Source organism: Hydra viridissima, unplaced genomic scaffold (genome assembly GCF_058129835.1).
Source record: "Hydra viridissima isolate aposymbiotic clone 2 unplaced genomic scaffold, HvirCarnegie_v1 scaffold_12, whole genome shotgun sequence".
NCBI classification, from domain to species: domain Eukaryota; kingdom Metazoa; phylum Cnidaria; class Hydrozoa; order Anthoathecata; family Hydridae; genus Hydra; species Hydra viridissima.
In genome coordinates this window covers 12981096-13000138 of record NW_028324311.1, presented here as the reverse complement: position 1 = coordinate 13000138, position 19043 = coordinate 12981096, and the positions used below count along the sequence as shown (strand labels likewise).

The 19043-nt window shown below is 28.1% G+C and overlaps 2 protein-coding genes across 2 annotated transcripts; one reads left to right on the top strand and one right to left on the bottom strand.

Annotated features, from left to right (window-relative positions):
* Positions 1–2767: 2767 nt before the first annotated feature.
* LOC145194004 (uncharacterized) lies at positions 2768–6286 on the top strand. The gene is made up of 7 exons (XM_080071577.2): positions 2768–3207; positions 4431–4517; positions 4594–4683; positions 4825–4935; positions 5519–5629; positions 5750–5863; positions 6042–6286. Exons 2-7 carry the CDS (start codon positions 4437–4439, stop codon positions 6105–6107), a joined length of 573 nt encoding a protein of 190 aa, XP_079927703.2. The 5' UTR covers positions 2768–3207; positions 4431–4436; the 3' UTR covers positions 6108–6286.
* Positions 6287–10338: 4052 nt separating this feature from the next.
* LOC145194561 (beta-1,3-glucosyltransferase-like) lies at positions 10339–18791 on the bottom strand. The gene is made up of 14 exons (XM_090069373.1): positions 18728–18791; positions 18412–18437; positions 18235–18271; positions 15392–15501; positions 14474–14550; positions 13860–13968; positions 13520–13656; positions 13156–13216; positions 12768–12893; positions 12303–12369; positions 11755–11971; positions 11528–11653; positions 11269–11413; positions 10339–10654 (listed from the first exon to the last, which is right to left on the bottom strand). The coding sequence occupies exons 1-14, from the start codon at positions 18768–18770 to the stop codon at positions 10484–10486; spliced, it is 1452 nt and encodes a 483-aa protein (XP_089925499.1). The 5' UTR covers positions 18771–18791; the 3' UTR covers positions 10339–10483.
* Positions 18792–19043: the final 252 nt, after the last annotated feature.

The window sequence follows — 19043 nt, the reverse complement described above, 5'->3', positions numbered from 1 at the left end:
TCTCATTATATAAAACTATTTTCAGCAGGAGCACTACAATAAATAGATTGTAACTTTATTTCTATTGCCTTCAAAAAAAAGCCTACAATTATCAATAGCTTTAAGCCTATTGCTTTGATCGACGTTTATTTGATTCGCATCTATTTGAGTTGAGGCTGGGAAAATACCAAAAATAATCGAGCATTCTGCAAAAAAACATTTTAGGCGTAAACAGAAAACAAACAAATTCCCGCCTTTTTCTCACACTTCTCTTCTGTAGACATTAATTTTGCTTGTCAACTTATAACTAGTATTAAGTTATTGCAATAAGAATGTGTCACTACATCAAGCTGCTATTATTATTTTTTCCCGCCTTTGATTGGTCAATGTAAATATATTTTAATCTATTTAAAAAGAATAAAGTATACAAAGTAGAACAGAATATTTAATGCAGAAAATTAATGTCTACTTATTTTACTTCTCTAGCATCTTAGATTGGTAAAGTAAATTGGAGGGAGAGCTCTGTCTTTCTTGGCCAACTCTGGCTGCTACTCTGCTGGTTGTTGTTTTTTTCGTTTAGTCACGAAAAAACAAAACAAATTTTTGTAAAAGAAATGCGTTTTTTATTTTTTTTTTTATTTTAACTTTTTTTTTTTTTTTTATTGAAACACCATTAGTATTTACAATGTTAAGTTAAAGTATTAAAGTACAACTCGGTCTAAATTTAAAAATTGGTTCGTTATTAGCAAATATCAGCACCAATATCTGCGCGGATTAAGGCCAAGTGTTAGAGTTGCACGGGATTGACATTTGCTCTTTAAGCAATTTAAATACAAGTTTAATTATTGCGTCATATGAGAAGCTAGTCATTATAGCGAATCTGAAACTGATTTTGCTAATTAGCCTTTCTCTATCTAATTGGAATCAAACTAATCGATCATTTAGAAAAGGTAATTTTGGAATCTGGACGTTAAAAAAAAAACATATCAATCGTTTGGTTGTACGATTTATATTTTAAAAATTTAAAAAGGAAAAAACCCGATAGTTAAATGAAGTTTCTAATTAAGCAAGTTTCAAAACTAAAAGAGAAATGTTATCAAGGAAATTATATCAACAGCCTTTTTTAAAGAATTTACATTACAATAGCCATTTAAAACTTTTTTTTCTTCTACTGTTAAGATCCGATTTTTGTCTTTTTAATTTTTGTCGATGCCGGTATTTTTTTTGCTTCGGTGACGCGTGTCTGAAAAGAAAAAAAGCTTATTATTAACGCTTAGTAGAACAACTGAGTAAATTTTTCAAAGTTGAGTTTTTTCAACTTTGTACTGAATCTTAAACTAATAATGACTTTCAAATATTCTCATTAAAAAAAAACCTTTATCTTAATTAGCATATTTTTCTTAAAAATTTTTTAAATTCTTTTAGAAGAAAAAAAAGAGCCACTTTCTTCATCTTTACAGTTTTATTGTCTTAATATGTCGGAAGTAAGTTGAGTGTTTTCCTGTTCCGCACTTCAAATGCACCAAAAACTGAGAAAAGCTTCTCTACTTTAAAACCCATTGACTTTCTAGTTAATTGCGAAAAGTTGTTTATTTGTTTTTGTTTGGTGTTTGATTTCATTTGATTTAAAACTTTTTGTCTTTTAAAACTTTTTACATTTTAAGTTTAGAATTATTTTACAGAAAATTACTTTGACAATTTAAAAAAAAATAATAATAAAATAAAAATTATTGTAACAAATATTTAAACTTGAAAAGTACATCATTTTAAAGCAAAGAAAAAAAAAAATTTACATTTTTAATTACATTCATTACAATTTGTTAGAGATTTAGAAATTGAAATAAGGTAAAAAGTGTCAATTTTTTATTGAATTTTTACCTTAAGGACATGAGATTGATGGAAGAGATGGATGAGAAGGAGATTTGCAAGGATCTTCGAATATGGAATAGGAATGGTTTGTAAAAAAAAAAAAAAACCTGACTGTCCTTCAAACAAGAAGTATACCAGGGATAGCACAATCGGGCACGAAGCTCAAAACTTCAATAATTTGGAGCCTACAACGTCATTAATTTTGGCTTATCTGTTAGTTTATAATTTGTTAATAATACGTCGCATACAGTTATAAGATGGGCTATAATATTACCAAATTACAATTAAGCTAATGGTTCTTTAATGATACTTTCAAAAGATCAAATTTGGTAGTGCGGCCGATTATACAAAGTTCTAAACTCCAATCACACTTTAAACATTACCTGTTTGAAAGAGAGAGTGCGCTTCTCTTTGATCTCCTTAAAACTTCCGGCTTTGTTTTAAGACCATTTAGCATTTGATAGTTTCTTCGATTGAATTATTCAATGGTGTCGTTTGTTAAGATTATTCTTGTAAGTAAAATGGACGGCCAAACAATTTGGAACAAGCTCTCGTTATTGGCTTGGATAGAAGCGCTTGGCAAGTAAAGTGACGTCTGCAGTGTGTTGTCACAACGATGACAAGATAAAATGCTATTCATTTTTTAATTGTATACATTCCACAAACTACGATGTTTCCTTTGAAAATAATTTCTTATTTTTTTGAATTGCGTTAATCTAGTAATATTTTTCTCTAAAGAAAAACGCTACGCAAATTCTTCAGATAACCATTGAATAAGTCAGCACAACAAAGCATCCTAAAGGTTTCTTTATGCAATAGTGGGGGTTTTTCCTATTTCTTTAAATTTATTTGGATTTCTACATGCTATGACTCAAGCATGTTTAAAAAATTCATCAGTTCCCACCAACAACGTCAACTAGTTTTTGTTATTTTAATCATTTTTGCTCCCTCGAAGTTTCGCAAACAAAAATTAGCAAATAAATCTATCAGCTCGATTAACATAAGATCAACAGCACTTACGTCAGAAGTCTAAAATCCCAATCGAAGAAAAGGAAAAACCTTAAAAAAAGCACCGAAGAATTTTCGAATACAAAAGCAAGAATTTTAAGTGTTTTTGATGATTCAGCTATGAAGAGCCAAAGACTGAATATAATTTTAAAAATTACGAATGTCAACAATGATCTTTTTAAGTCAAACATATTTTAATCTGTCTCGTTTTTATTGACACTAAGATACCCCTCTTCACATTGGGTAGGATTCATTTATAAAGAATCAATTTTGAGTGTATTGCGTCGCGTTGGTGCTCGTACTTACAAGTAATTTAGCGCGTAATCAACCACTCTTCAGTTTTATCATTCGGTAAGTTACGCTAACCTCAATTTCTTATAGTACAAATATATTCGTTTCAAAATATCAGTAATTTATGTATAAATATTTTTATAACTAGTGCGTTGAACACTTTGAAAAGAGTGCTAAATTTTGTAACAAATAGCATAAAGAAAAATGTAAAAGGAAAAAAAAAACTAATTAAATATTTAAACTCGCACCATTTCAATAAGTCAAGATTTATCAGACGAATTCTGAACAAAGGTACTTTCAAAGCATAATTTGCTTTTTGTTGACAAGAAAAGATCGATATTTTTAGAAGTCTTAGCCTCTGTGCGTTTTAATTCTTTATCATTTTTTGCATTACAACGTATAATTTGTTGTTCTGTTAAAATAGCTTTTTTCTCGAAAAAAAATTCTTCAACAAAAAGTTTCAGTTTCTAGTTTTATAATCAACACTTTATTGAACTTTTGGTTTAGAGGGAAAATATATAAGCAACTTAAGTTCTCAACGTCTTTTGGATTGTGTGAGGTTATGAATAATGATGGTTGTGATTGCAAGGTGGCCTGTTTATCTTTAGCAAAAAAGCTTAACGGCAGCGATCGATTGGTTCAATAGTTGCTCAGTTATTTTCTTAAGTCTTTTTTTTTAAGAGCGGTTGCAAAACAGAGCACGAGTTTTATCTTGTTAAACTCACTTCAAATAAGTCATGTTACAGAGCAACTACTCCAAGTTGTTAGTTACTACTCCAAGTTAGCAACTACTCCAAGTTGTTCAGTAGGAAACAGAAATTTCACATTAATATTAAGGCTTCATGCATAATACAATATTTAATTGTTGCTCTAATTGAGACGAACTGCTGTGATACAAAAAGACAGTATTATCTTCATAGGATATCGTGGTATCATATAATCAAACCACTATTAACTATTTTTTATCTAATTACGTGAGTATAACGGAGTTGATTGATTACTGAGTATAAATTCTTTTCAAAAGAGTAAGACCTTATTAGCCATGATTGTTTTATGTATAATACAATAAGTATGTTTGCGATGTTACCATTTTTATTCAAGATTTATTTACGATTTTACGTTAAAATTGTTTTTAAATGAGTATTAAAAATATAAATCTTAAAAACCTTCATTTTATAAATTTGAAATATCAATGTTTATCATAAAAATCAATACCATGAAACGTTCTTGTGAGTTTTTTTGAACAAAAATAAAAAAATTCTCTCTTTTTTTTTTTCATTCAGCGTAAAATGAAATTACTCTGTAAAACAATCATCTTCTTGTCGAGCTTCTTGTTGGCTTTGCAAAATGTTTTCTCTAATCCGCTTCAGGTAAGAAAGACATTTGTTAGAACATGATTTTTAAAAATAATTTCAGGGGGACAGTAAATTTAAATTTTCTTTTTAGTTACCACAATGCAAAAATACTGAAGAATGCAAACTTGATGAGCTTTGTGACGATGGAAAATGTGTGAAGATTCTCTCTAATGAAGTCATAGTAAGATTTTAAAAACTCACACTGCAATCACTAATTTACCAACTTCAGCACCAGTACTAAATAATAATTAAACACATCACCAGCTTTTTATGCCCTGTAATGCATCATTATACGCTGAAAACTGTTTAATTTTACTTTTAGAATAAGAGATTTTGTGTAACAACTCGAGATTGCCCATCAACCTATGTTTGCAATAATGCCCATGTTTGTTCAGAAGTTGAAACAACTATGGATGTCATGAGAAGACAAACGGTATGAAGGACTTTTTTTAAAAAAAATTCTAAACTTTTATCTCACTATCTCTTTTTGTGAAACTTAAGCGCTGTAGATCATGTAGAAAGTTATGAATTTTTACAGGTTTTCGTAGTAATCAGTTGGAATAAATTTCGTTTATACCTTGAAAGAAATCATTTGCTAGAATGGAGTTTGTTTTAGGTATTTAAATGAAGCAAGAATAACAGGGGTCGTAAAAGAATTCTTCCCTTAAACTGCAAATTTAAAACCTAAAAAATGTTTTTTAAAAGTTAAAGGAAGGAGGGGAGGGAAGTAAAAGCTTTAATAGAATTGAAATGAAAATGACGGGATGTGGGATAAACACTTTCAATTATCTACATAGCTTACAAATTGCATTATAATTAAATTAAAAATGTACAAATGTTTTTAAAATGGTAATACTAAAACCAGGATATGATATTTGACGCACTCACTGGGAGTCCAAAATCATGGGGATGTGTTGCTTGTTTCCTTTACGATCCGCATAAATGCAGATTTTTTAACATTAACTTATTTTCTTTCTTCTCTTTTAAACTAATTGAAAAATTTTTTTTTCTCGTAGTGTCAAGGAGTTTTTAAGAGCTACTGTTCTAGTGATCTTTCCTGTGCCTGTAATGAAGATATAATGGTTTGCGAAGAAAGAGAATGCGTTTATAAATCTCAAGAGAAAAAGGTATACTCTTCTTTTCTAAAAACGAATGAAACATGCAAGTAGATTACATTTAATCTAAAAGCTGATCTCAAAAAGAGTGGCTACACTGACGTTAGCAATGTAAAAATTTTATGTTTTCAGAGAAAAACATTCCCGTGTCAGCAGCACACGGATTGCTCGTTTGGTTTACTTTGTTCAAATAACAAGTGCATTGAAGATCAAAGCTGGGATTTTTTACTGCAAATTTCAGAAATAGTATGTGCTAAGGAAATTTAGCTTGATTCTTTATAAATATGATTAAATTTTGCATTACTTATCATAAAAATTCGTTTTTCTTATAATAAAAGAATTACACGCGTGTCTTTCATCAAATTATTCTGGATGATTATTGCCTTCGTCGTATGTTACCAGCGGTACAATTGTTTTTTTTTAGCAACCGAAAGAGAAATATACGAAAAACAATAATGATCATGATGAAGATGATACTGAACACAGATAATCGATAAAGTAATAGACGACGCTCTATGAATAAATTTTATTATTGTAATCTTAGGAATCTTTTTTACCTGTGCATATTTCGCTATTTTAGATATATTTATTTAAAAAAATTATTTAACATTAAAAAAAGACTGATGTAAATATTCTGATAATATCCAAAATTAAATTATAAACTGTAAATCTGAAGCCTTTTTAATGCTTTTCGGAGTGTCTCCATGACATGTGATACGTGACACGTGACATTTGATAGAACGTTATTGTCATAAGTTAAGAATTTTCTTAACTTATGACAATAACGTTAAAAAAGTTGCATAATCTTAAACCTTCGTTTTGTTGAACCTTCGGTTTGATGACCCTACAGTTTGTTGAATCTTCGATTACTTGAACCTTCGGTTTGTTAAACTTATTTTTTGATACAAAACTGTAAGTATTTTGAAAATCTGATCTAATTTGGGGAACAATTGAGAAGCAATCGAGAAACAATCGAGAAACAAACAATCGAGAATCAATCGAGTCTTAAATTTTAAAAATTTATTTACAGACCTCATTGGAAAAATTTTGTCACGATTAAAACTTTTCTTTGTGTACTGAATAAGTATGAACATAAAAAATTATCTTAGCTCGTTTTTTTAACCAATCCTTTTTTAAAAACCATTTAACTTTAAATTTGTTTCCAAAATAGTTGCTATGGTTCTTTACAGTTATTTTTAACTAATATATTTTTAGCATTTTTAGGCTCTTCTATAGAAACGGTCAAACAGCATTAGGGGAGTTAAAATATGAAATGCTTTTGTAATAAATGACTAACACAATTTGCCAAAATTTTGTAGTTAATTGGCAAAATTAGCAAGAATTTCAGGTATGCAATTATTTTTATCTCTTGACGCAAATGAGGTATTACTAAATGAAGTTATATCAGCTCTTGTGTATCTAAAATAGTTTACTTTATAGAATCATTGATAATAAAAATATTGCACCACCATTCTTCATAGGCGTGTGAGAAGAGGGTGCAAGGTGAAATTCTTTCTTTTTTAATTTGCTCCGACATTCGAAATGTAGTGAGAACGCATACATCCAATGAAATACATTCTTTTAACAAACTCTGAAATGTAAAAACTCCTCACTTCAATCTTCTCTTCTTCGGATTCCGAATGATCGAATTGAAGTTTTGATCAAATGATTTACTTTACAATATTTAAGCAACGAGTTCGGAGTAATATTGATTTTTACAAATATTCTCATAAATATTCATATTTAGAAATACTGACATTTACAAATGCTCATATTTACAAAGAGAAGCTAAATTGGTTTTGCATTAGAATATTTAATTTCTTCAAACTAATGCAGTAATGAAACGAAATGTTGGTAGCAAAAAAGAACTGTTCTCTATGCGTAAATATAAAAATTTATAAATGATATATGGAATTAGCGTTTATGTTGTTGTAAAATGTAAATATATCTCGATAATACTCTCAAAGGGGACAATACTTAAGACATCTGTGTGACATCGTGACATACATAAGTTATTCAAGAGATATCTGTCTCTAGGTTAGGATATATGTCTAGAGTGAGGTTTCCGATGTATCGGGAACGTGAGGGAAAGTTGGGGAAGGTCATGGGTAAGAGTAGAAGTTAGTGGTTTAAGGATGTCTTAGTTAAAATAGGTTATTTATTATGTCAACGTTTCTCGAAGAGCAAAACCGTTTTTTGTTCAATGTTTCTCGTCTATGTATAATGGAAACAACTTAGATTAACACTCTATTCACGACGTCATCACAAACGTTGTTGTTCACACGGTACAAAGTTTATATTATAAACACAAAGGAATTGCCGTGGCGAGACATTCTAAATAGACGAATCTTAAAAGAATTAATAATAATAGTAGCATATAACTCAAAACTAAGAAAACTATTCACCCATTCTTTTTAAATTGATAATAAAAGTTATTTTTTCGGTAACCAACAAACAAATTAAAAATTTAGAATTAATAACTTTGCAGATTTAAATTATATTTTCATTATGTACCTATTGTACCAATAATGGGTTATCTTTATCAATAAATTACCTTAAATCTTTGTTTCTTTTTAGCAAACTTTATTTTTCTGATTTTTTATTCAAAATATGTAATTTTTCGTATTAATGAAATGAGAAATTTATCTTCTTTCAGAAAATATATACATTACTTTTTTTCTTTGGTTTTGTTTTTTTTTTTTTTTTTTTTTTTTCAGTTTAATGTTTCTCAGATTTAGCTAAAAAAATCCCATTTGAAGACATGTATAAAGTTTTCCCCTCAGCTACGTCCTTAGAAACAAAATTAAATAAGTTCCATCAAGAATTATCAGAGGATTTTTTGACCGCGAAGGAGGGGAATGTTCTTCTAAAGGATCAATAATTTTTTGTTTTTTTTCTTTTTCAATTTTACTAATTTCCCCAGTTTGTGATGTTTCGTGCTTAAAACGCATTCTCAGCTTCTACAAATTATTTTTGAATGGATTTTTCAGGATTTGTTTGTCTGTGTATAAGCTAGTGTGTGAACTAGAACCTAATTAATCCTTCAAGTATTTAAGGAATCATGAGATGATCTTTTCTGACGGCCACCTTAATCAGCGTCCACGAAGGCCTTTGTTTAAAACTGTCTTTAAGCCATTTAAACTGTATAATTATAGTGATATTATTAGATCGCTAATAATAATTGGTATTTAAAAGTTTACGATGTATGGCAGAATGAGCACATCAGGTATTCAGACATTTCAACTGCGAAATCTCCCGGAGGTATTTGGCGGCAGGTCTTACCTTTTATAGATCGGATAACCCTACGTTTATCTCATAGAAATTTCCTCACTTGAAAATATGTTTTTTTTTTTTTTTTTTCAAATATTTTATAAAGCTTTTTAATAAAACAACTTTACGTGCTCAGTTTTTAGGAGGTAACTACAAAACCATGAAATGGATTTATAAAATTGGTTTAAATTTCAAACGCCTCTTCAAGATTAATGAATTTATTTTATCAATTGCATGCTAGATAACTTTGATTACTGTCACTGTCTTTATCGTTATTCTGTACAACTGTTTTAGCATAACGGCCAAATTGACATCACCCATACAGAAATTGTATATTGATATTATCTTCGGACAGGCCACAGCCTTTATTAACTTCGCTTTTTACACCAACGGTCAACGGTAGACTCATCGTAGCATCAGCTAGATGCAAGATGAAGAATAGAATTGTTTATCATCTTATACATGTTAAAGATGACATAATCTAATCCAGAAGAGCTCGATACCACAAGAGTACTGAGTCCAGATTTCTGGACTTCAAACGATCGATATAGAAAAAAAAAGGTCTACTTTACCAATCTTTAAAACGATCAAAACAAAATATCACGAAACCGAGAGGCCACTTTATCCTCCCAAAAACTAAATTCCATACTCATGCTAATAAAATACAGAAAAAACACGCCGGTAGAGGTTGAAAAGGTTAATTAAAGAACCAATTTAAAAACACGACATCAATGCCGAATCAACTGATTAACAATTGGGTTTTATCAGAGAATGCTTGGCCGTAACCAACAAATTCAACGTCAGAATCCAAAAAGGAATACTTCACTTTTATTCGTTCGAAGGTTTGTTGTTTATCTAACAAAGATTCAAATAGCAAACTTCAAAAAACTGCTTCTAGATTATTTTTCATGACTCCAGGTTTCTCGTTTTTTATTTAATTTTGTTTGTAATGGTTTTGTTTTTTTCTAGTGGCTAAAGATGTCAAATTTTCAAACTTACTACCATATATGGCTAATGATACCAAATTTTTTCATCAGTTGAGGTGTTTTCGTACCAATAAGTAGATGTGTTTTGTATTTAGAAGATACCATTTTGAATTTACCTTCATTGTTGGGTGAGACGAAAACTCATTGGAAAGTTTAAAAAAATTCTCGATTGAAAAATGGTCCTGAAATTTACTCGATTAATTTACCATGATAACTTATCCGGGTCTAACTAACAAAATTGATTAGGCCCGGGTAAGACTAGGATATAGGACGATGATATTGACTAAGATAATAATATCCTAATCATCAAAATTGATTATATGAGTTCATTTATTTTTAAATAAATATTATTTAATATTTATTTAAAAATATTTTTATAAATAATATTTCTAAATAACTTATCAATTTCAGGCAAAAGATTTGTACGCTAAAAGAGAGAAAAAGAAAAAAAAAAAAAGAACATTCAAATAAATTGATATACCATAAGTTCGAGTGCAATTAAAAATCTTTAAAAATAGTGACATGCTTTGCTAGCATTAAGCTACGCGAATAAATATATGCATAAATATAAAAGATGATAAATTTAAAAACAAAACTACGAAAATCAGTATCATAGTTCGTCGTTTCTAATTTGGTTGTTACTGACACGATCAATTTTTCTAATTTCATTACCCGCCAGATACTTGTTGTAGACATCGAGAGGATCCATACCAAAATGCTTATGGAAGGATACTAAGTATCGATGCGATAAGAATTCTTCATTATATTGGTTAGGTAGCGCCTTAAAAATAAACCATAACTTATTTTGTTGCTTCTTTAACACACACAGAAAAAAAAAAGAGTAATAAATTAACGTAAAATATTAATTATTGCATAAATTAAAAAAAATTTCAACTACAGTTTATATTAAAAAAAATATTAAGTATTTCAAAAATATTAACTATTGCAACTTAAAAATTGTTTCAGCCAAAGCACCTACTTCAGTACGGGTAAAGCTCAAGTATGACTCAATGAATTAGTACTAATTAAAACCTGAATTGGTTCGAAATAAACCTGAGTCAGACTTAGAATGAACTACTTCGCGCCCTACTCGCATGAAACTGACGCGAAGTAGTTCAATCGTCATACTCGTAAGAAGTTGACGCGAAGATATCTTGCTAAAGCATTTTTTTTTTAGCATATAACAAAATTGCTTTCTTCACTTCCATGTTTTGTTTTCTTCACTTTTTAAGTTAACACGGAGGGTTTATCATTTCTTTCGTTTAATGTTAAGTTTCACGAAATTCAACTTCGCAGTCCAAAAAAAAAGCGAAATGTTGATGAACCTTCACATGATTTATAAACATTTACACCTGTTTTCGTTAGGCCCGTTTAAAAACATGAAAAAGTGCTAACCTGATGAAATGAGTTTGTATGCGTTATAGGAATTCGAAGTTGCTTGAGAGCAGCTCCTAGCCACATGTCATCAGGATCGTCAGCATTATGACATCTGAATTCGCTGCTAACAACCTGTTGCACAGCAGGACGACTTAGAACCATCCTATAAAAATTTTTGCATACAATGTAACGTATAAAAAATCAGCAAAGTTTAAACTAGAAAATGATTAAATAAATTTCTTAAGTATCGAACATGAAAAAAGGAATTTTGTTGTACCCTCCGCCTCCTGTTGGGTAATCATATCCGTGTACATTAGCATTAACAGAGAAGCCGTATCTTTCACCTATGACTACCGCATCTTTAGGATCGTAGCACGCTAATATCTTTTGCAAGGACTTGAAACTAAATTGGTTATAAACTTCAAAAATAATTTATGCAATTAAGAAAAAGAATAGCAAAAAAAAAAAAAAATTTTTTTTTGATTATTATGCTGTTGAGTTTACTTCATAATTGTATCGTCATCGATTACAACCAGCCATGGAACTTTTCTCCATTTTTTGTTGGTAATAAACTTATTCAAGATATTATAGAGCTTCTGGCAATGGCCTCTTTCCATGTTTTTGATATCAGCATATTCTGTAGGAATGGTCTTGTCAACAATATCACTGTAATACACTATATTCTTTGCATGCAAGGCAACGGTTTTTTTTACAACAGGAACTAAAGATAAAATTTGTTATCATACGTAACCTACTAATATTTAGAGTTGAATAAAATATTTAAGAATTAATTCTAAAAAAACTACTTCTAAAAATCTATTTCTAAAATTCAAAGCTTGGAAATCTGAAACATCAACATCTTTGTAGCCATGGTAATAGGTATGGTAAATAAGCATAATAATAAAAAACAGAAAATGCTGTAGACAATTAGAAAACAGTTACTTTATCAGCAGCTCTAGTTATATGTTGATGATCGAGTTGTAATATTTTTGTATATAAAAACAGAAGAATATTCAAAACAATGGGTTCAAACTTTAAATTATTTATCTTACTTCTACTGGTGTGGAATTTCTCACATGTTTTTACTGACACCAAAATGTTATCTGCACCAACTTCTCCCTATAAAATTACAGAACGCAGCTAACATTAAAAAAGTTTTTAAAATTCATAACATAATCAACAAAAATACACACAAAATTCATAACACGATCAACAAAAATTCACACAAAATTAATGATTAATAATCTGAATTCGCAAGGGTATAATAGAGATGTTCGGTTTTTTCCTGGTAGCAAAATCTTTTTAAACTTTTGAGTAAATTTGGGATCTTTCTGTTCACATGAACTTTTTTATGATATAAATTACAAATATCAAGTTATAAATTGATTAGAACTTAAATATGATATTTCTCAATTCGTTCTTAAAAAGCTAAGAATTTTTTAATAACTATAATGCAGAAACACATGTTTGAAAAAAAACCTGTTTGAAACCTGTTTGAAAAAAAATGTTTCTCTTACGCAGTTTGGAGCTTCCCATGCTGTTGTTGTTGCACATACTCCAAGCTGGAGGGGTTTGTTGATACAAAAAGCTGGAACATTGGTAAGCGTTGTTCCATTCCCTTCATCGTAAAAATAATAAGCCACCTGAAATAGATTTTTTTTTTTTTTGCTTTTTTGTTAACTTTTAAAAAAGTGAGAAAAAGTTAAAATTTGAACAAGTTTTTAAACAATTTCAAAAATGCTCCATTTCATCAATATCACCCTATACCTCTCATTCGTGCGATGATTGGTTTTGGAGTATGGGATATTCCTAAACCCACCAACCATTAATGGCAGTAAATTAGAAGTACCCTTTTTCAAATCAAAAAGAGATTAAAAAAAGTGAAGAGCTACAAGAAAAACAAACCTCATGTTTAACATCGATGGAGAAATCAGGAACTTTTTTCTGCTCCAATCTTTTGAATGTACTTGTTAAAAAAAGAGCACAGTGTACAATACAAAACAACAACAGCACAATTGAATGCTACAATAAGCAATTATCTCAAGTAACAATAAGCTATTATAATAAACAATTATCTCAAGTAACAATGCTTTGAATAACAGCACAATTGAATGCTACAATAAGCAATTATCTCAAGTAACAATGCTTTGAATAATTCTTTAGATTGTTACATTCATGAAAACTATGAGGACTTTTTTTTTTTTTTTTACATAAAATTTTTTGCAAAGTTTAAACATGAAAAAATTATTAAAAAACATAATCTTCTTACTGTCGCAACAATCCTTTTGATATTGCCCACCCAGCATCAAAATCAGGATACTTGAAGCTTTTAGGGTTATTGAAAAATCTATAATGATGGATGATGACAGGTTCAATATCATACAATTCATGCCCAAGAAAAACATGCTGAAAATAAATAAATAAAAGAAATTGTTTTCTTGCAAAAAAAAAACAAAAAAAAAAAAAAAAAAAAAAACACTTAGCATGATTACTATTTGGGTTGGGGGTATTCTTAATTTTTGGTAAACAGCAGAATATTTTTTCTTAGTTTTAATTGAAGCAATGAACAATCAAAAAATATAATAAAAAAATTATGGTTCTATTGTTACCTCGTTGTAATTATGCCTTGATAAAATGGCAAGCAGTCCCTTTAAATCAATTTTAGTTGTCTCTTCACAGAAGAATACCCATTTCTTCTCACTGTATGCTTTGAATAAGCTACATGAATCAAAAGCAAAATAAACTTTAATTTATAAAAATAATAAATTAATCAAATATATAGTGCAAAAACAGTACAAGCTCCTTACTTAACCTTTTTTTATTTTATTTACTTTATTATACATATTATTTATATTTATTTTATTTACTTCACTAGCTTGTTTTTTTACCTTTATTTTCACCCTACTAAAAGACAATCAACAGTCAAAGTTCCTGGATTCATACTGTTCTTCCACTCACAGGACTGCTATACAATAAAACTTTATCAAGTAGTGATCTTAACCACAATTTGTTTTTCATACTTAGAGCAATTTTATAACATAAAAAAAAAAAAGGCTAAATTTGTCCTGCTTTTAACTTACTGATTCAATTATAATTTATATAAAAATAGAAAACTAGATTATAGATTTATATTGAAAATTATATTTTATATAAAATTTAGTTTAAAAATATTAATAAACTTGTTCACTGAACAAACAAACAAATTAAAAAAAAAGAAATTTACTATTCAATAAGTGGAAATATAGTCCATCCACCATATCCAGCCCAATCCTCATGAAGCATTTTTACAACCACATAATCCTAAACAAAAGTTAAAAATTTTTATTCTGTTTTAAAGCATTGAACTAAATAATTCAAGTTGAAAAATAATGTGAATTACAATCTTTTTGTTGTTTGTTTTTTCAGAATGCTATTCATTTCAATATCATTAGGCTATCTAACTTTTGTTAGATTGTTTATTAAATGAGTCATTTTATTTATTTGTAAAAAGTCTGAAAAATATGGCAATTTAAAAACTTTCTAACTAATAATTACTTCAAGATTAAAGATCAAGATAAATGTTTTCACCAAGAAAAATATTTTGCATACAAAAACAATCTTCTGCTGTTCCTAACAAGATTTATAAAAAAAATTGTACAAAATGAAATATAATATATATAATGAAATATAATATAATATATATAATGAAATATAATATAATATATATAATGAAATATAATATAATATATATAATGAAATATAATATAATATATATAATGAAATATAATATAATATATATAATGAAATATAATATAATATATATAATGAAATATAATATAATATATATAATGAAATATAATATAATATATATAATGAAATATAATATAATATATATAATGAAATATAATATAATATATATAATGAAATATAATATAATATATATAATGAAATATAATATAATATATATAATGAAATATAATATAATATATATAATGAAATATAATATAATATATATAATGAAATATAATATAATAGTTTGTGGTACTTCTTTTGATTACTGCTTTGTCATTTGCCTAAAAAACCATCTCGTTGACTTTGGTACACAAATCACCATGAAAAATGTTTGATTGAAAGAAAATAAGAGCACACTGCGATAACTTACATTAGTCTCTTTTGCTTGCTTGATAATACTTGCTTTAATATTCTTAGCCTTTTCTATATTAGTTTCATGAAGATTGTTTCTTATCACAACAACAATTTCAGATCCAGAAACTATTATAAAAATAACAAAAGGGTGATTCCATGTGAAAACATCCAGGGCATGCAACCCTAAGTCTCAGATTTTGCTGATTTTTAAACCACTTAAAGATTTTAGTAAATTATGAACATCCTGAAAATTTTATCATGTAATTTCAATCGGTTCCTAAGATATAGCTATTTAAAGTTTGCCTCCAACCAACAAAAATCTGCCATTTTTAAAAATGGTTTTGGTCGTAGTTTCTGTTATATGTGTGTTGGAAAGCTGAAAATTTGTACCTTTACATATTTTGGGCCCACGAATCCAATGAAACAACTTAAAATATTTAATAAGGAACATAACACCTAAAATTTAAATGTTTACCACAATTTTACTGGGGCGAGTCCATCCACAAAAATGCCGATGTAGCTCGATTTTTTTTTTTTTAATTTTTTTTAGAATTTGTCCTGAATAGTTAAGTTATAGTTATTACAAAGAATTGGAGAGTGGTCTTTTCTAAAACAGAAATAAAAACATGATCAAATCTACTTAAATTTAGTGCTTGAAAACAGGTATTTTGATAAATTAAACGAGAAAAAAAGGTGTAATTGTTGTTTCTCACATTAACTAACTTCACATTCATATATTGCTAAATGCTAAACTCGCTATTTGAAGGAGCTAAAAAATAATTTAGGTTACAATGAATGTATTATACAGCCAGGTTTTGCAGTGAACTATCAATTTGTTATACAGGATACAAAGTTATCATTGGAATAAACAATAATGTACACTACATCCTGTTGTTATATATTTAAAGGAAATTTCTAAAACAAATATTCAGCATAAGTCGTTCTGTTTTTTAAGTGATGACAATGATTATGATACATGCTTTGTGTATGATATTAAAAAGAAAGTTGTAGAGTACATTAAAGAACATTTAGTTGGTATCAATAAAAATTTATTATTTTTCTGATGGATGTTCTGCTCATTATAAAAACTATAAAAACTTTATAAATCTATGCCACCATAAGGAAGATTTCAAGATTACAGCTGAATGGGTGTTTTTTGCAACCAGCCATGGAAAATCCACTTGTGATGGCATAGTTGGTACCGTTAAAAGAATAACAGCAAAAGCAAGTTTGAAAACCAAATATTGACAGTTGATGATATGCTTGAGTTTTGCATCACCAATATAAACACAATCATTTTTTATAAAATTACCAAAGAAGCAGTTAATTCAAGGCAACAGCAACTAAAGGAGCAATTTAAAACAGGAAAAACTGTTCCAGGTACCAGAAGTTATCATCATTACATACCCATTTTAAAATTTGAAATTAGTTTTAAAAGAAAAAGCGAACATAAATGTGTTGACAGATTTATATTGTCAAAAGCCAGTAATGTCTGATGTTGCAATTGTACTAAATCTAAATGATTTTGTTGCATGCAAGTACGATTCTTTTTGGTGGATAGTAATGGTTACAGAGATAGATATTACTACAAATGATATTCAAATTAAGTTTATGCACCCTCACAGTCCTTCTCAAAACTTCATTTGGATGATATCTGTTGGTACCATTGTCAAGTTTAATTGCAGTAATCAAAGTCCCAACAACAAAATCAGGGCACACAAATAACATTAATGTGAATGATTATAACGCAATAACTAATAAATTTTAATTTTTTTGAGTTTCTAATTTTTAAATTTTATATATTACTTTTGTCTCTTGAACTTCTTTCCAAGTGCTCTATTTGTTTTGGAGCCTTTTTTTAAGTTTATTTGTATTAGTTTGATAAATATAAAACCAATGTTTTGTCAGTAATAAATTTAAGTATATTTGAAGGTGTTTTTATTTCTGTTTTAAGTTTGCAATCTGATTTTTTCTTATAACTCCAACTAAACTATTTAATACAACCTCTGAAAAAAACACTTAAACTTGCGATATACATCTGCATTTATAAAATCTCCCCCTTTGAAACAATATATTTTAGGATTAGATTCTATAAAATTACAGAAACAGCTAGTCAACAACAACTAAAAGTACAGTTTGATGTTGCCAAAACAGTTTCAGTTACAAAACTGTCAAATTACACCCCTTTTTTCTCGTTTAATTTATCAAAATACCTGTTTTCAAGCACTAAATTTAAGTAGATTTAATCATGTTTTTATTTCTGTTTTAGAAAAGACCACTCTCCAATTCTTTGTAATAACTATAACTTAACTATTCAGGACAAATTCTAAAAAAAATTAAAAAAAAAAAAATCGAGCTACATCGGCATTTTTGTGGATGGACTCGCCCCAGTAAAATTGTGGTAAACATTTAAATTTTAGGTGTTATGTTCCTTATTAAATATTTTAAGTTGTTTCATTGGATTCGTGGGCCCAAAATATGTAAAGGTACAAATTTTCAGCTTTCCAACACACATATAACAGAAACTACGACCAAAACCATTTTTAAAAATGGCAGATTTTTGTTGGTTGGAGGCAAACTTTAAATAGCTATATCTTAGGAACCGATTGAAATTACATGATAAAATTTTCAGGATGTTCATAATTTACTAAAATCTTTAAGTGGTTTAAAAATCAGCAAAATCTGAGACTTAGGATTGCATTTTCAAAAAAAATTGGATGTTTTCACATGGAATCACCCAAAAGGCAATGTAGTTTTATTTCTTTACATGCAATAAAGTAAACAAAGCAAAATGAACAATACAACTAAAGATACATAAAACGTATAAGTAAACATATACAACAAATTAATGATATATACCTGGATAAGGAAAGGTGTGGGGTTGCAGATGATCTGGCTAAAAGATGTTTAAGAAAATTATTTAATAAACTTAAACACATAAATGTAGATGTTTATAGAAATATAAATTATATGTTAAGTAAATATATAAAAATAAATATACAATATATTTCAAATTCTAATAATGTTTAAAGTTACCTCAAGCACAACTGGATGTAAGAAAACTAAATCAATAAAATCAGATTAAACAAAAAACTGAAAAAAGACCAATTAAAACTCACAAAGAATAAAAAAAGATTGAGCTAAGTTTTGAAATATTTACTTGTTCAAATTTTTTTGTTTTTAGAGTAAAAATAAAATCAAAAAATGATGATTTTAAATAAATTATGATTCTAGTTTTATGAGATTTAAATAAGATATGAAAACAAATAAAACAAAATTACAGGTATTAAGTATTGGTAAAAAAACTTCAAACTCTTATTTAAAAAATTATATAAATATAAAAGTAGCATACCAATCAACAAAAGAAACTTCATTATCTTTCCACTTATTCCCATTATCTTTCCAATTACTATTAATTTATTTTAAAAAAAAAAAAAAAAAAAAAACTTAACTTAAAGTAAATAAATATAAACAGAAATTCAATAAATTGCATCTAAATTATTATATCTGCATAAAAAAGAGGTTTAATAAAATTGTTTCTTTTGGGAGAGCTAATCAAATGCTTTTATTATTATTTAGGTTAAATGTATCAAAATTCAAAGATTTGAAAAATGCAACTTTTTACTTATGAAGGTTTTTTTTTTATTTTACTTTTTTACTATTTTTCT